The following is a 17,931-nucleotide window of genomic DNA, read 5'->3' on the forward strand; positions in this document are numbered from 1 at the left end:
TATTATAAGTCATGGTCAACAATCTATGAGATCTATTTCAATATTTTACGAGACATATTCTAACAATTTGGGATAACATGTTCAACACTTTTTACAAGATTAGTTGAAATAGTGTTTTGAAACTGCTGAAATAGCACATTCAAATTGTCATTTAAAAAATAATCATATCCGATCTTCTTTTGGTGCATTAATCACAAACAACGTCATGGTACAACCGGTTTTCAATAGAGGCTTCTTGTTCGAGAGAAAAATGAGTTCTAAGGCCCAGTAATGTGGAGAAAGTAGTTCTAGGCCTCGCTGGCTGTTTGGGCCCACATAAAGCCCGCTTATGCCACCTGGTTACACCAGTCGTTTCGGCCCAATCAATGTCCCCGATCCGATCCGGCTCGGGCTCGCCTCGCTCGCGCACCTTGCCGGGGACCCACCCCCGCCTCCCATGCCGCAGGCGAGGAGCCCGGCCGCCGGCCCGCGGCGGCGCGTGCTCCTCCTTCCTCTCCTACTGCTGCCCCTGCTGCTCCTCCTCCATCTGGCCTCCTCGCCGCGCTCGCTCCCCGCGTCCCGCAACCCCGACGCCAGGCTCCAGGCATGCGAGTACTCCGCCGGCGAGTGGGTGCCCGACGCCTCGGCGGGGTCCTCGCTCCGGTACGACCACACCTGCAAGGAGATCTTCAAGGGCTGGAACTGCATCGCCAACGGCAAGGCCAACGGCCGCGCCCTGCTCCGCTGGCGGTGGAAGCCCACCTCCGGCTGCGATCTCCCCAGGCTCGACCCGCTCCGCTTCTTGGAGCGCCACAGGAACACCAACATTGGTTTGTTTCTCGTTCCCACTTCCTTGTGCCTTGCAACCACTTGAGAATTAAGATGCGACTTGGTGGTGGACAAGGTGTTGTGGCTTAGTAGTTTTAACTTTTAAGGGCAATTGATTCGGGGCCTATACTTGGATGTATTGATGCAAGCTGCGTAGAATGTGGCGGCGATGCGTTGTCGCTTGCTGCTTAGTTCTTGACTTACTGTAAGATCATCACGCGAGAAATGTGGTTGTATAGTTTGTTTTCTTTGCAACATGTGGCGGTCCGGTTGGGGATGGGATGGGGATGGGGATGGGATTGGAACAAGGGCAGATTAATATGCTATGTTGATGACTAATACAGTCAAAGGACCAATACAGTCAAAGGCACATATACAATGATGTCTAGGTGTATTATTGCCATCTTGTGGTGTGGCGATATGGGGGCATGCTCCCTTGTTTCCATTATCGGTACATGCTTGTGATTAGAATTGCAGGAAGGGAGAAACAAGGTTGATGCAAACTTTGCAATTTGGAAGCAATACGTTCGAATTCCTAATAACTGAATTTGCCATCTCGTGCTGATGTTGGTTCAAATCCTTCTTGCAGGATTTGTGGGTGATTCATTGAACCGCAATATGTTTGTCTCGTTGGTCTGCATGCTCAGGGGAGCGAGTGGAGAGGTTCGCAAGTGGCATCCAGTGGGGGCAGACCGAGGTTTCACCTTCCTACGCTATAACCTCACCGTGGCATACCACAGAACAAATCTCTTGGTACGCTATGGTAGGTAAGAAGTGTCATTTAATTTAATATCAAAAAATGGTTGTCTGGACATAGGGCCTACTTGTATTGTTATGTGTTGATATAACTTTAGTTCTGCAACTTTAGGATATCTTGCTTTCAGTTTAGGACTCTAGGTATAACTTGGGAGAAATTGAAATGTTTCCCAGTGGACTATTCTGTCTATCTGCTTTAGGAAAAATGGGTTAATGCTAATAAACTATTCTCTCATCAGTTCACTATTTTTCTTTGTTTTCCCTTGTTTGATTCCCTGAACTTTTTTGTTGTGTATTAGAGGGCGGTTCGTAACCTTTGCATACATGTTTATACTGTTGCCCATCTATTTGGCTGTCATTGATCAAAGAGGGAATTCCTTATCACTCATGTTTTAGGTGGTCAGCAAGTCCAAATGGAGGCCCTCTAGAATCTCTTGGATACAAGCAAGGTTACAGAGTTGATGTGGATATTCCTGACCAAACATGGGCAGAGGCATCTAGCTTCCATGATATTCTTATTTTCAACACTGGGCATTGGTATGTGAAACTCTTTATTCGTAAACCAGATAAGCATTAAATCAACAATTTTAGCACTTGATGCTGAACTGTAATCACTTGACAGCGCAACAAGTTATGTTGCTCCTCCATTTAGGTACTGTAGTTCCATTATTTCCCTTCTAACTTGCCCTTGGTGCACTCAATTAGACATCTTTCACTATTTATGTTGCTATTGTCTAGGCAAGTTATTACATCAGACATCAATGATTGTATTGATAGGTTGCTTATATGATTCAGTAGGTGCTACTAAATCATTTTGCTTAGCCTATTAGTGATGGAAGAGATTGTTTGTTTCAGAGAGTATTGCAGTTATTTTGAATTTTATGTATAGTTTTTCGTTTCTTTAATTCTGAACTACACAAATTTCGGGACATGATGAGGACCAACTTACCATCTCAGCTACCCCCTGGTTTCTTGAACTTTCTTTTCTCTTGTTCTAAATATAATATTTCATATCGACGGCTTCATCTTGCTTTGCTTTATACATAGGTGGTGGGCCCCTTCAAAGTTTGATCCAATACAATCGCCAATGCTGTTCTTTGAGAAAGGGAAGCCGATTATACCTCCTTTACTGCCACCTGCTGGGCTGGATTTGGCTCTTCAACTCATGGTATGCCTATAGCTGCGTTTATTTAGGTTTCTAAAAGTTCCTGTTTAGAGTTCCTTGCTGATATCTAATAAGCATTTCATCCATGACTGAACCTTGTGTGTAATTGAATCCGAAACTTCCCTGACTATGGAACGGACTTGCATCTTTGGTAAAACAATACATGTCCATTAGACTTGGATATTCTACTTCGACTAGTTAACTTGACTAGTTTTGGCCAGCTTTTCCTCAAATATTCATCACAATGTGCATTTGATCTGGATGGCCTCTATGACCTTTGTATCTCTAAAAAATGTGAAAATTACCATCTACAGGTTACAGACCTATCTATGTGTGTCAAGATGATATTTAACTTATCTTTCTTCTGCTTTGAATAAATAATTTTTATCAGATAACTTTTCTGAACAAAGCAATGAAACCAAATGCGGTGAAATTCTTCCGCGCTCAATCTCCCAGGCATTTTGAAGGTGGTGACTGGAATGAAGGCGGATCTTGTCAGCGTAACCAGCCTTTGTCTTTGGAAGAGGTACTGAGACTAAAGTGCATTAAATGCTTGCAAAGCTTTTTTTCACTTTTTCTTGCAACTTTTCTGTTTCTTCCCTTTTTCTGTTAACATAATGTATATGTGCACTGTTCTTAAATACTTCCTTTTGCTATGTTCAAGTGTTATTGGATAGGAATATTGGACAGAAACACAATTGTGATATGGAGAGTGAAAAAAAAGGCTAACTGAAAATGATACTTTAACTGCACAATAGCGTTGTTTACCAAAAGTGCACTACATATCAATAGATTAGCTTATTGAACTTAGTTCTGAGCCCAATGAGACAGGTTATTGAATGAGCCTCTGCAGCTGTTTGGATAGATCCTCTGTTTGTAGGGCATAGAAGACTTTTGCTGTTGTACATCTGAATAAGAGAGGTGACATCTATTTTATCCTAACATAAAGAAATAAGATTATCATGAACTTTTTCTTGCATTTATTTTTTCCTATGCATTCTTTTATATTGACTTAGCATTTCAAGCACAATTTCACATCTAAAGATAAGCAACACGAACAAGGCACCCAAAAGAAAATGATGTAGCTCGTCATGTTTTATCCTCTGTGATCATCAATCTTTGGAATTGATCCCATCGAAATAGAGTATTTCCACTATAACAAAATGATAGATAGCTAATCCCAGCTTGTCAGATTACATTTACCTCTGTTGGAATAACGCTCTTCTGCTGAATCCGCATTTGGTCTCTTAAGGTGATTGGTTGACAAACTGTTTCAGTGTTTCTGTCATAATCTGTTTTTTCGTTGGCCCAGACACCAAATTCAGGGTCTTACAAGATCGGTGATTATTTGGTGCTTGTTCTTTTGAGTGAGATTAATATATAAGCTCCAACCTTTTCAGGTGGAAGAATTTTTCTCTCTGGACAATAACAGCACAAATGGAGAATTACGCTTGGTAAACCAACACATGATGAAGGCTCTTGAACAGTCTACTTTCAGAGTTTTGGACATCACTCACATGAGCAAATTCAGAGCTGATGCTCATCCTTCAACAACTGGCGGGAAAAAGCATGATGATTGCATGCATTGGTGTTTGCCAGGACCAACGGATACGTGGAATGATTTGCTAGCAGCAAATCTTGAGGATGTTGATAGGTAGTATTAGAAAAATTTAGAGCTTGCATGAGAATCTCCCTTATTTTTTTAGGGGACATGAATGTTAAGCATCATTTAATAGGTAAAATATTTTTTTTTTTGGGGGCAGAATACCTAGTTGGTAGTATTCGCTGCAGCTTGTTCATATAGGCGAGAGCATTCTTTCCACAATGCCACTAGAATTCTGGACCCTGTAAATTTTGACCTCTTTAAAGAGTTTTGCTGATATACAAATGCTAAAATTTAAATCCGTTTTGTTTATTGAACACTGTTTGCAACTGCAAGTGTAAACCTGATGAAATATGCATGCTTTCTCCTACATTCTTGGCATTTTATTCGTAGAAGTTTTGGGGGGTTTCAGGATCTAATTCAATTTTGAACTTCGACAAAACATTCCAGTGACGTGTCGGCTAATACCCCTAAATGTCGGCAAACATTATTCTGTGGCCATATATCTTCAAGATCCAATAGGAAATTATCATGTGGCTATGTAGTACCTCTGATATATTGTTTGCAGTTCCATGCGTGGTAGACCCCAATTTTCCAGTTCAAAAAGAAGAAAAAGGTACCCAATTTTCTCATACATTAAGTGGTTGTCCACAAGATGGCATGCTTGTATGATCCCCCGACATGTGAAGAAGCTCAACAAATTTCATGCCGAGCTCACATTACATAATGCACATACATTTTTTCTTCAAGACTTGTATAATACACGCTATGCACACATGCACTTAGACCCTGCAAGAGTTTGTCAAATGACAAATGCTACAAACTAAATAACAATTCGATTAATCTAGTCACCTCCCCTACGTGCAAACCATGCACCTAGATATCGAACAGTGTTGCTCGTCACGTCGTTGCGAGGAATGTGAGCTCAAGCATCCATCCACCTCAACTACGTGCTTGCATGTACTACGAAACAAAGAGACGCTATATCTATAACCTGCACCGCAACCGGAGGTGAATCCATCACTCGCCGGAGAAAGAACCCTTTCACTCACCCTCTCCGACGAGCAAGATGAGGTACCCGGCGGCTGGCTCCTTCCTCGCGACAGCGGCGTTCCTTCTCCTCCTCGCCGCCTCGGCAGCGGCTGACGGTTATGGGGGCGGCCAAGAAGGCGACGCGCGGCCTGCCTACCAGGAGCCCGTGGACGGCCTCGACTCCGGGTACTACCGCAAGTCGTGCCCGAAAATGGAGGCCGTTGTGCAGAGTGCCGTCAGGAAGGCCGTCGGCGCCGATTACACCCTCGCCGCCAGCCTCATTCGCCTCTTCTTCCACGATTTCGCAGTCAGGGTGCGTAATCTGCAGCGCATAGAAACTAAGGCAAATTCTATTATTCAGACGGCTATTTTTACAAAATGTTTCGGGCGACGGCTCGCTCACGGCCGTCTTCTAGCTCCCGCCCGTGCACGTCTCGCCCGCGCACATCCCGCTCGCCGTGCCTCCACCTCCTGCCTGCCCCAGCCGTCTTCGGCGGCGGGAACGCTGTCGGATCTGTGCCTGCCACCCCGCCACGCTAACCCGACTGATTCTCGCTCCCTGTCGCCTCCTCCACTATGCCGGTCTGTCTCCCCAGAAGTCTCCTCTAAAGCTGGCGACGAAGAACCCCAAGTCCCCAACCTCCCCGAATCAAATTCCCATCGGGAAATTCGTCGGCGTCTGAGATGCAGGAAGTGTGAGAAATTAAATAGTTTTTTTACTCGTCGGCCTAGGTTTTTGGGTCAACTAGGTCGCGCATGCGAATCAGTAATTATTATCCCCATATCACCGTTGCAGACAGGGTTTATTGATTGCTCGTGCATACGAATGATTTTGTGGCCGCAGGGCACCGACGCGTCGGTGCTGGTGGACGCGCCGGGGAGCGAGAAGTACGCGGACGCGAGCAAGACGTTGAGGGGGTTCGAGCTCATCGAGTCCATCAAGACGGAGCTGGAGGCCGAGTGCCACAGGACAGTCTCGTGCGCCGACATCCTCACCGCCGCTGCCCGCGACGCGGCCACCGCCGTGGGGGTCCCTTACTGGTCGCTCAGGTACGGGCGCAAGGACGGGAGCGTCTCCCGCGAGGAGGAGGCCGACCGCTACGTGCCCATGGGGCGCGAGAGCGTCACCGACCTCATCGCCTTCTTCGAGTCCAAGGGGCTCGACATCGTTGACCTCGTCACCCTCTCCGGTGCGCATACGGATCGAAAAAAACACGTAGCACGTTTAGACATTTTAGATATCGACACGATTTCTTACGACACATGTGCATGGATGCCTTGCATGCAGGAGCTCACACGATCGGGCGCGCGACCTGCGGCGCGGTGAAGCCGGGGCTGTGCGACCGCAGGCGGGACGGCTCGCTGGACCGCCAGTATGGGGACTTCCTGCAGCGCAAGTGCGCCGCCGCCGGCGACGCGGAGTACGTAGAGCTCGACGGCGAGACGCCGACGAGGTTCGACAACCAGTACTACAAGAACCTGATGCACGGGAAGGGGCTGCTCCCGTCTGACCAGAAGATGCTGCTGGACTCTCGGACGAAGGAATACGTCAGGTCGTTCGCGAAGGACGATAGCGCGTCCCGCGCCGTCTTCGTCAACCAGTTCGCCCAGTCCATGCGCCGCCTCAGCGAAAAGCAGGTGCTCACCGGCGACGAGGGCGGGGTCCGCCACAAGTGCTCAGCCATCAACTACTAAGCGCGCGGTGTAATAAAATGCATGATATGCACGCACGCTTGTTGGGTTGTTCTCAACTTCCTATTTTGACTTCTTGGTTCAGGAGAAAAATGGCTGTGTTTTTTTGTTTAATTTATTTACACTTCTTTTGGTTAATCTTTTCTATCTGCTGTCTATTCTGCAATCTACTGGTATATATGTTGGCCAAGATTGTTTGGAGTCATGAATGACTGAGGATTTATTATGCGCTGCAATTAAACACTTTTCAACCATGCTTTGTGATGACCGTTTGGTGCCAGTGTTCTACAACCGTATTTTTTTTCAACATAAGTTGTGTGCTACATATGAGATATTTGAAATGCATGAACTTCGCAGAAAACTATCCAACTTTTTTTTATTGGAACTAGGAAATGACTCCAACAATGCAAACAGGCCTTTATTCTTAAAATAAGAAAAGGTAATAATTGAGCCGAAATGGAAAAATTGTCAATCATAGAAAGCCCATGTAACTTGGCTCATCAAACAGTCCAGGGCCTCCAAGCCCATTAAGCACTGATGCTGTTCATCCCAAAGAGAACCGCTAATGCCTGCTGTTGTTACCGATTAGGAAAAAGTCAGTTTTGTCTTCCTCAACTGTGTAAAAGTATATTTTTCCTTCTTCAAGTGCAGTACCAGATATGAAGTCTCCATCAACTAAAAATACCAGACAACTTTTCTCCTAAACCCGTTTTCACTCCGATTTTGCTCCACAGTGGCGCTGACATGTCAATGGTTTTGTTGTGTATACATTAACAAAGATATAGGTCCCACTGGCAGTCTCTCTCTCACTCTCACCATAGCCCAGTCCCACTTGTCGCCATCTTCACCTACGACCGCCTCAACTCTTGCCTCCTCCTCCTCATCTTCACCGCCGATAAGATCTTCGCTACATGGTGTGCCGGATCGACCGCGCCCCTGCTTTTGTCAGGCGCTGTGAGAAGATAGCTCCACGTGTCCTCCGTATGATCACACGACACATCCACAGTGCCAACTCCCTCAATGCGCCCACGTCTTGTGCACCACCATGCTCCACCTCTCCGATGCCCTCAGCCTTCGTAGCTGCACGAGACGACAACAAGATGTCGTTGATCCTAGCCGCAATCACCTCCCTCCATATCTACTACGTCTTGTTTTCCACCTTCACCGTCATGTGGTGTGCCATCAAGTTTCATGCCACCGGCCTCCACGGGCCTCCACCGTGTTCTCCACGGACCTCTCAGTCCTCACAAACACAGAAACCATTGTGCGCCAAGTGACACAGTCCCTCCTCAGCGTTCTATCGAACACCCTAATGGCGTCACTCATCATGTCACATTTGGTGCACAAGTTGAGTAGAGTCAAGCAGGTGAAGATGGTCACTATTGTACCCAACCTTGAACAAGTGGTTCTTGATATTCTTCGCGGCGACGAGGTCCCCGAAGCGCATGTGTGTGGAGATCGCGAGCATGGAGGTGGTGCAGTAGTGCTCTGTCAGGGGAGCCCCGATAGGAGTGTGCGGAGAGGATCCTGTTCTAGGTAATGGTAGAGGATGGGGGGGCAGGGGAGGTTAAGAGGGTGCAGTCGGCAATGACGAGTAAGGTGCTTGATTTGGAGAAGAAAGGAGAAATGAAAGAGCACTAGAAGCTGACATGTGGGTCCCACCAGAAAATGTTAGCATGTGTGCCAACGTGGACGGGATAACGTGGTGCCAACTACGTCAAAACTAGGGTGGAAATGATTCTGGAGAGGATTAATAATTTATAATAATAATATACTAGAAATATGGTATATCTTACAAACAATTACCCTACACTTGATACGATATGGCTCTAGAAACTGCCATGGCAAATAAGGCACGAGTAGATTTTCACGTAGCTTATCTTGACCCATTCCTATATAAAGAAAGGATCTTCTAGATGTTCGGAAGATACATAGTCTGGGAAGGTTACTCTCTGGACTCCAAGCAGGATACAACTAACATGCTTATGACTATATAAGGTGGGGAGGGGGTACGTCTCAAGCATCTCTCATCAAAAATTAGAACATGCAAAGCCTAGCCAAGAGGAAAGCATATTCCACCCATTGACATCCACAAGCCACACTAGTTTCCTACGACTAGGTTTCCAGGACTCTAACACCCAATGAATTTGTTGAAATTATATGATAGATCTAGATACACCTCCATATTGTAATCACATTTGTTCTCATAATCAAGGCTAAGACATGATATATGGTTATTATCCTTTACGAGGTCCGAACATGTATAAATCTCCATATCATCATCTTCAATATGCCTAGTTGATTTTCAGATATCCCTATTTTACATAAATACTGCTATTCGACTTACCAATCATCGATATCTCACATTGTTCGTGGGAATCAAACGAAGTCAATCTTCATCAACCACGCGCGCCATGTCTCCGACAACATGCTATTCAGATGAAGGGTTCTATGATGATTTTGGACCTGATATGTATGCGATATCCGATAAAACTTCCCAAGATTTGCTGGCAGATTAGATCATCAAGCTTCTTGGTACGGTGATCAAGGTGATCAATACAACGATCACATGATTGGCGGGTCAGAAAACCTGACTAATGCATCTCCAACCGCATCTTCCAATAGCCTCACTATCAAGTAATTGCCACCATGGATTGAGATATGCCGAAGGACAAACCTCGTTTCACTGTGTTCGACGCATCCTCTATTGACGAGAACTATTTTGGTTACGGTGTCAATGTATTGGTGCAGGTGATCCAATTGACCAACAAGACAAGAGCATTCGAAATAATCAAATCGGCGATTCGTCCAATAAGATAATCTAGCACATACCCATCTCTCAACGTGTCACGTGCTAACCCACATCTTAAAGCCACAATCGTAGCCACAAATGATTATAATGAATACAATCCATCATGATGAGGACATAACTCCTTCGGATATGTGCAACACTAATACTCCTCAAGACATACAAGGGCCAATTACAAGAGCACGTGTGCGACAATTAAATAATAAGGTGAACTCGTTCCTCATAGTTCATACTTTCTTGGTAAAGGATGAGATGCTACTAACTTCTTGTGATGTTTTGTTGCTTAGGAATATGGGAGAAGCACCACAACATTATTTGGACATCACCCCTTAATGGACAAGTCTAATCGGACTCCAAGTCATTCTCAAGTCAGACTCCAAATTTGGTTCAGAGTCTGTGGACAATATGTCAATAAAATGGGCATAAATTTCACATACAGAGTCCAATTAAGGAGCTCTTGTACTTGCTGGAAAGCTTACGATGAGCCATTTCCAATGGATCTAGTCCCACCCTTAGATTCCTTAGAAATCAATCAGAGTCGATGAAATAAGTTGTTGCATCACCATTTTAGACCATGTCGGGCCTTGTAAGCGTGTTGGGGTCTAAGTCCAGGTTGTGTGTTCCCCTTCCCACAGCCACACAACCCTGGGTTAATTTTCTCATGTTGTCCTCTATATATATTCAGTAGACTTCATAGTCTAGGCTCGAGTTTTGCCATATATCGGTTTGTGGAACCCTAATTCGAGTTCATCATTGAGAAATAGTAATATTCATATTGCATCTAATGTGTTCTTGTTTGTGTTATCGATTCGCATGCAGGAAAGCCTTATTGGTGAGGTAAATTGTGTTTGGCATGGTTGATAACCGTGGAGTAGTAGTTGTGAGGGTTCTCGATCTGTTCTGGTCAGAACTTTTGGATCATCAACGTTGAAACTACACCAATCGACGTATCTTACACATTTAGGAAGATCGGGCCATACTCCCATCAGGTAGTCCCGGTATGTGTTTTATGACCATGATCGGAACACAATCCTTTACGACAAGCATCATCACATCAAGATATAATAAATAGCAAATAAATTAAACAGATTACAAGTCTTTAAAGTATTACAAGTTCTACAATTTAAAGTATTGCATGCTGAAAATAAAAGATGATAGCCACATAACAAGTTTTGTGCTCTCCAAATGACAACAAATGAGTGCTAGAATTAACAAAATACAACAAGTTTATATCCTAGCATGTTAATATTACTACACAGTGGAATATTCATCTAAAACATCAAAAGAGGTGGTGCCATTTGCCCTAAGACACCACCGAGTCACCACGAGTAGCACACCACTATTGTTGCCCGTCACTGACATTGGCGGACACGAAGTAGTCATAGACTAACTCATCCTCACATGTAAAAACTCAATGATAGTAGTATGAGTACGAAGGTACTCACAAGACTTACATTTATGGGTACATATAATAGTATGACTCCAAGGATTATGCAATTGGAATGAGTAGGAGTAGGCCATAAGATTAAGTTGAATTGAGCAAAAATTAATTTAAAAGACATATGGTGTGAGCATCTAACATAAGCAACAACATAAGCTATCCTCATATGAAAACATGTACATAAACATAGATAACAAGTAAACAAGTTCTTCTCGACATAGATGTACACAAAACTAACTCCCAACATACCCCATACAACCTCATACACCCAAACTGATGAGTCTGTGGCTCCTTCGGATACGATCAATACCGCCAATAATCCTCAAATCATACAAGGTCCAATTACAAGAGCACGTGCATGATAATTAGACCATCAAATGAACTCGTCACTTACTGTTCATGCGTCCTTGGATGAATTGCTACTAAATTCTTATGATGTTTTATTGCTTAAGAACGTGGGAGAAGCAATACCACCTTACCCGGACGTCACCCCTTGAAGGCCAAGTCTACTCGGACTCGAGGCTGAGCTCTGGTCGTGGTCGTGGTTGTGGTCGAGTCCCAGGACATCACGTAAGTAAAATGGGTATAACCCTCTCATACAAAGTCCGATTTAGGCAATCTTGGACTTTCTGGAAAGCTTACAACGAACCCTTTCCAATGGATATGAGCTTGACCAAATATTCCGTATGGTGTAGTCAGAGTCAAAAGAATAAGGTTGTGTACGCCTCTTTCCACGGCTGCACAACCCTAGATCGACCTCCTCACGTCCCCATATATATACACAATAGTCGTCATAGTTTAGGCTCGAGTTTAGCTTAGATTATTCTGTTTCAGATAGTTTCATCATTTATCGGTTTGTTGAATCCCAACTCGAGTACTTCATTGATAATTAGCAATATTCAGATTGCATCTACCTGTTTTTGCTTGTGTTCTCGATTCGCTTGCAGGAAAAGCCTTGTTGGCGAGGTCAACCGCGTCTTGGCACGGTTGATAACCACGGAGTAGTGGTGTAGTGATTGCGAGGATTCTTGATCTGTTCTGTTCGGAGCCTTTGGATCATCAATGTCGAAACTCCACCAATCGACTTATCATATTACCTTTCGGAAGATCGGGTAAACGCGCATCACAAACATCAAAAACTCTACGATTAATGTGGATGGATATTAAGCATGCTCATAACCGAGAGCGTGACAATTCAAATTGATCTTACACCCTGAAGGGAAGTATAACTTTACCCACACTACATAAGTCCATCCTCTCAGCCCTTGAGACAACCTTTTTCTCACCCATCCTTAGCTGGTTGGACAATCCTCATGATGTCAAGAACCACCTAGCTCCTCCATGAGACACACACTGGCCCCTCATCTCATCCACAAATCCACACCCACACCCACACATGTCACACACTCACATCATGAGGTCATGGCCCAAACAACTTGTATAGCATGAGATAGTCAACTCATCCTTTCCCTATTTGGATATGTGGAAGTACGGAAATTGTTTAAGCCAACGACAAACAATGGTCAGTGCTTAATCCATCTAGGCGGACCTATGATGTCCAAGACTCCATTCTCGAACCATCCTTAACATCGTCCAAATCTTGCCTCACTCTCACAACTCATTAACCCTTCATGATTAAATTTAGTGCCTCACTCTCACAACTCATTAACCCTTCATGATTAAATTTAGTGAGACATAATTAAATCCTAAAGCTCGTAAACGATGGACAAACCCCCGCTCGTCTTCTACCAGTGACCTAAGCATTGCTAAGTAAACACATTTATTTTAAGTTGGACAATTACATGATATCACTCTAGGTTACAATGGATTAAGAGATAAACAATGTCAAGGTATATGCAATGCAACAAATAGAATCTACCTGTAAACCTGATATTGACTCACTAAACATATATGACATACATATAGCGATAATTTATCAAAATTAAACAATTCATAGATCCAAAGTAGAGGTGAAATATGAATAGATGCTTGCTTTGATTCTCGACTTCACAATTCATAGCAACAACCTCCAGATCACCATCGAACACACCCACGTTGCTCTCTGGCTCTTTGTTCTCTAAAGAAAGAGCCCGTGCAATGCGATGAGCATGGGTGAGATGCAATGCAATGTGATCCAAATACCATGAAAATGCACATGAATGTAATGCACTAAGCAAAGAACATGATAGAATAAGATTTACGAAAAGAAAAGATCATGAGCTCACGGTATAAACGAATAAGCGAGGTGTTATCCTAATCACCAATTTAATTAAAAGAGTCTACACTAAAACAAAACTTTTATTAAGAAATGATTTAACAAGCCAACCATTATTTTTCCTATGTAGGATTACACCAATAAATTTTTGTAAGTGTTCCCAACCCTCAATTATTTTTATTCAATTCTGTACAATTTTTAGAAGTTAACAATGTGAGACCGTTTAGTGCTAAAACCATGGGCCAAACTTCCCTAACATATTGACCACTATTTTTTCTAGAAATTAATCTATTTAAAAAGATTATTAGAACTGGATTCACCTATTTTAGACAAACCATGAATTAATAATGATTTATGCTAAATTGAACACAATTAAATAAATATAGGAATTAAAATACAATTTACTATTGAGGAACGGGTAGGCTACACTAGCCTAAAACAAAAAATTTCTACCACGTTCACCTAGAAAACCCTGCAAGTAGGAGATCATAGATCGTTACTACTTGACGCGCAGTGCAGTAGAAGAAGACTTCGAGTAGAAAGATCTAACGTCGTGCGCGTAAAACTCCTTGAACAGCTTCTCGATCAGTTCCGCGACCAGCCCCGCGCAAGTGGTCACGCTCCTCGACCAACTCTGAGCAGGTGGTCGTGCTCCTCGACCAGTTTCGAGCAGGTGATCGTGCTCCTCGACCAGTTCCTCGACCAGCCACCGAGCAGATATGTCGTGTCCTCGACCAACTCTGAGTGGTCGTGTCACGCTCTGCGACCAGCACCGAGCAAGTACATCAACTAGCCGAGCAGTAGCGTTAAGATCTACACACCGAGGAGATCAGTGCCACAAAAGTAGCATCGCCTGTACAGTATCCACACATACTGGGCGGAATCGCCGAGCGCCGATGTGCTAGCACCGTACATAATGGGCGGAATCGCCAAGGAGATCAGCGCTGATGGTCTAGAGTTTTAGGAGATCATGTGGAGGGTTGCAACTAGGGTTTCAGAGTGGCTCTCCCCTTCACACCCCACCCCACGCCTCTCCTTATAAAGAGCTCGCTAATAGGCTCCCATGTTGGAAGCCCTTTAGGACTCAAACACCTCATGGATCACAATCCAATCAAACCCATATATGAATTCAATTCATATGTTTTGCTTCAATCCATTAAGTGTGTGACCCGTTAACCCTTTCCAAACCGAAATCAATAGCGGTTCCTAGTAGGATATGTTGACTTCTGAGTATACACAAAAATCATATTGGCTGAACCTTGATATACACATGCACTGATCCCTTTGCCTCACGATACCAGTCAAGCTCAAAACGAGATATGTGGCACCCTTGTGATAGCTTGACCATTCACTCGATCAAGTAGTGGATTCATCATGATTAACTCTTTAATCATATTAGCATAGTCATGCACTTTCTCAATCCAATTACCTCAAAACGCCCAGAGATATCTTCCATTATCAAGGAGGGGCAAATTCCATCTTGATCGCTCACACCCTATGACATATTTTATGATAAACCCGAAAGCTACCTTTATGACTACCCAGTTATGGAGTAGCATTTGGTAGCTCCAAAGTATGTCACTACACATTTTGGGAATCAATGACGATCTCAGGTCTAAGGATCCTCAGGTCCATCATTTGAGATAACAACTGATAGAACATTATAAATAACAATCCCAGCAGTATCTCAAAGTGGGTCTATCCAACATCATGTTCTCTAACATGAATATCCACATTATTGATTCAGTATCTCTATGCCTATGATCTGTGAAACGTGATCATCAATCAATAAATGTGTTGCTCTTATGAATCATCATGATGATATGTGACTAGGGATCAAATTAGAATAACATCATGATATAAATAAAGAGTTACACGAACAAGTCACATACTTGCTAATCAATGTAAATGATAATTATTCTTGGAATAACACATTATTCAGAAGTACATGAATATAAATGTGCGATACAATCATCTCTATGATTGTCTCTAAGGCATATCACCTTCAATCTACCACTTGCATTAGAGTCGATCATGTAAGTATCTAATACCCATAGCTCTCATGTGCGCCTCATGCTTGGACCGCGGGACTGACTTTGTCAACGGATTAGGAATATTCAAATCCGTGTGCACCTTGCACATCTTCATGTCACCTCGATCTAAAATCTCTCGAATGAAGTGATAGCGCCGCACTATGAGCTTGAACTTCTGATGCGACCTAGGTTCTTTGGCTTGCACAATGGTTCCATTATTATCACAATAGAGATCCATTGGATTAGAACCACTCGGCATCACACCTAACTCAGAAACGAACTTTTTGATCCAAACAACCTCCAGCTTTAGAAGCTGCAATATACTCGACCACCGTTTCTTGCTTGGAACTCTTCCAACTTACTGCTCCTCCATTGAGGCAGAACACAGAACTAGATTACGATCTCGAATCATCCTTGTCAGTTGAAAGCTATCATCAGTGTAACTATTTACATCGAGCTCCTCCTCACCTCAATAGACTAGGAACATATCCATAATTTTTCTTAAGTACTTGAGGGCATTATTTATAGTTATCCAGTGACCTTCACCCGGGTTTGATTGGTATCTACTTGCAACACTTAGAGCATATAAGACATCATGGCGTGTACAAAGCATGTCATACATGATGGACCCGATAGCGGAAGCATACGGGATCACACTCATCCTCTCGAGATCATCAGTGGTCGAAGGACACTGACTCTTGCTAAGAGTGATGTCATGTGAAATTAGCAAGAAACCTTTCTTAGAATCCTGCATATTGAACATTTTCAGTACCTTGTTGATGTATGTACTCTAGCTTAATCCAATCAGCCTTCTCCACATATCTCTATAGATCTTTACGCCCAATATGTATGATGCCTCTCCTAGATCTTTTATTGAGAAACTCTTTCACAACAAAGATTTGACAGCATCAAACATTGGAATATCATTCTCGATCAATAATATATCTAGATCTTTTATTGAGAAACTCTTTCACAACAAAGATTTGACAGCATCAAACATTGGAATATCATTCTCGATCAATAATATATCATCTACATATAAGACCAAAAATACAAGTGCACTTCCACTAGCCTTTTTATAAACACAGGCTCTTCTTCATTTTTGATGAAATCAAACCCTTTGACCACTTCATCAAAACAAAGATTCAAACTCCGAGAAGCTTGCTTCACCCCATAGATGGACTTTTGCAGCTTGCATATCTTCTTAAAAAAATTCGGATAGACAAAACCTTCAGGTTGTATCATGTATACAACCTCACTTAGGTTTCTATTAAGGAAAGTTGTTTTGACATCCATCTGTCATATCTTATAGTCATAATATGCGGCAATTGCTAGGATGATCTGGATAGACTTCAGCATTGCGACGGGCGAAAATGTTTTATCATAATCAACACATTGAATTTGCCTAAAACATTTCGCCACCAATTGTGCCTTATAGATGTGAACATTTGCACTCAACTGCTTTAACACCATCAGGTGGATCAGCCAAGTTCCAAACTTGATTATCATGCATGGATTCTATCTCGGATCTCATGGCTCCAAGCCATCTCTCAGAGTTCGGTCTCACTACCACTTCTGAGTAGGTCTTAGGTTCATCATTATCCAACGATAATATATTGCACTGCTCCGTGGTTAGGAACATAAACCTCTCAGGTGTGTGTCTGACTCTTTCCGACCGACGTGGGGCTGATGTCTCCACAACATGTTCTACAACATCCAATTGTGGTTCAATATGAGATGAAACGTTTTCTGATGGTTCCCAAATCTCTTCGAGTTGCACCGTGCACCTACTAATGTTCCTCGAGAGAAACTCTTTCTCCAGAAAGACACAATTCTAGACGACAAATACTTTGCTTTCTTCCCGGTTATAGAAATAAAATCCTTTGGTTTCCCTAGGATACCCCACAAACAAGTACTTATCAGATTTGGGAGTGAGCTTATTAGATGTCAAACATTTTACATAGGTCTCACAACCCCAAATCTTAAGGAAAGACAATCTGGGATGCTTCCCATTCCATATCTCATATGGTGTATTCTCTACAGCTTTAGATGGAACCCTATTTAAAGTGAACGCATCAGTTTCTAGAGCGTATCCCTAGAGGGATAATGAAAGATCAGATTGGCTCATCATGGACTGGACCATGTCTAACAAAGTCTGGTTCCTCCGTTCGGACACTCCATTCCATTAAGGTGTACATGGCGGAGTTGACTGTGGAACAATTCCACATTGCTTTAGATGATTACCAAATTTATGGCTCAAATACTCATGTTCACGATCAAATCATAGAAATTTAATTGTCTTGCCAAGTTGATTTTGTACTTCATTCTGAAACTCTTTGAACTTTTCGAAGGACTCAGACTTGTGCCTCATTAGTTAG

General features: G+C 43.1%; 2 protein-coding genes across 3 annotated transcripts; both read left to right on the top strand.

Moving 5' to 3' along the window:
• The first annotated feature begins 293 nt into the window (after nt 1–293).
• Nucleotides 294–4,632, top strand: LOC133893441 (protein trichome birefringence-like 13). Of its 2 annotated transcripts, XM_062334457.1 has the most exons (6): nt 294–809; nt 1,397–1,574; nt 1,960–2,100; nt 2,611–2,731; nt 3,120–3,254; nt 4,129–4,632. In XM_062334457.1, the coding sequence occupies exons 1-6, from the start codon at nt 329–331 to the stop codon at nt 4,384–4,386; spliced, it is 1,314 nt and encodes a 437-aa protein (XP_062190441.1). In that variant the 5' UTR covers nt 294–328; the 3' UTR covers nt 4,387–4,632. The 2 variants fall into 2 exon arrangements, with proteins under 2 accessions (XP_062190441.1, XP_062190442.1); XM_062334458.1 differs by lacking the exon at nt 1,960–2,100 and having other exon boundaries at nt 1,397–1,570; nt 3,185–3,254.
• Nucleotides 4,633–5,366: 734 nt separating this feature from the next.
• Nucleotides 5,367–7,291, top strand: LOC133893337 (peroxidase 7-like). Its single transcript, XM_062334336.1, has 3 exons — nt 5,367–5,676; nt 6,208–6,553; nt 6,652–7,291. Exons 1-3 carry the CDS (start codon nt 5,401–5,403, stop codon nt 7,056–7,058), a joined length of 1,029 nt encoding a protein of 342 aa, XP_062190320.1. The 5' UTR covers nt 5,367–5,400; the 3' UTR covers nt 7,059–7,291.
• Nucleotides 7,292–17,931: the final 10,640 nt, after the last annotated feature.

This window comes from Phragmites australis, chromosome 15 (assembly GCF_958298935.1).
Source record: "Phragmites australis chromosome 15, lpPhrAust1.1, whole genome shotgun sequence".
Classification (NCBI taxonomy): domain Eukaryota; kingdom Viridiplantae; phylum Streptophyta; class Magnoliopsida; order Poales; family Poaceae; genus Phragmites; species Phragmites australis.

What these genes read in the sequence shown, in the direction of transcription:
- LOC133893441 (XM_062334457.1), top strand. Translation starts at nt 329, where the DNA reads ATGCCACCTGGTTACACCAGTCGTTTCGGCCCAATCAATGTCCCCGAT. An exon ending in CTCTTGGTACGCTATGGTAG is followed by an intron (nt 1,575 to 1,959) that starts GTAAGAAGTGTC and finishes CTCATGTTTTAG; the next exon opens with GTGGTCAGCAAGTCCAAATG. An exon ending in AGCCTTTGTCTTTGGAAGAG is followed by an intron (nt 3,255 to 4,128) that starts GTACTGAGACTA and finishes CAACCTTTTCAG; the next exon opens with GTGGAAGAATTTTTCTCTCT.
- LOC133893337 (XM_062334336.1), top strand. Translation starts at nt 5,401, where the DNA reads ATGAGGTACCCGGCGGCTGGCTCCTTCCTCGCGACAGCGGCGTTCCTT. An exon ending in TCCACGATTTCGCAGTCAGG is followed by an intron (nt 5,677 to 6,207) that starts GTGCGTAATCTG and finishes TTGTGGCCGCAG; the next exon opens with GGCACCGACGCGTCGGTGCT. An exon ending in TGACCTCGTCACCCTCTCCG is followed by an intron (nt 6,554 to 6,651) that starts GTGCGCATACGG and finishes CCTTGCATGCAG; the next exon opens with GAGCTCACACGATCGGGCGC.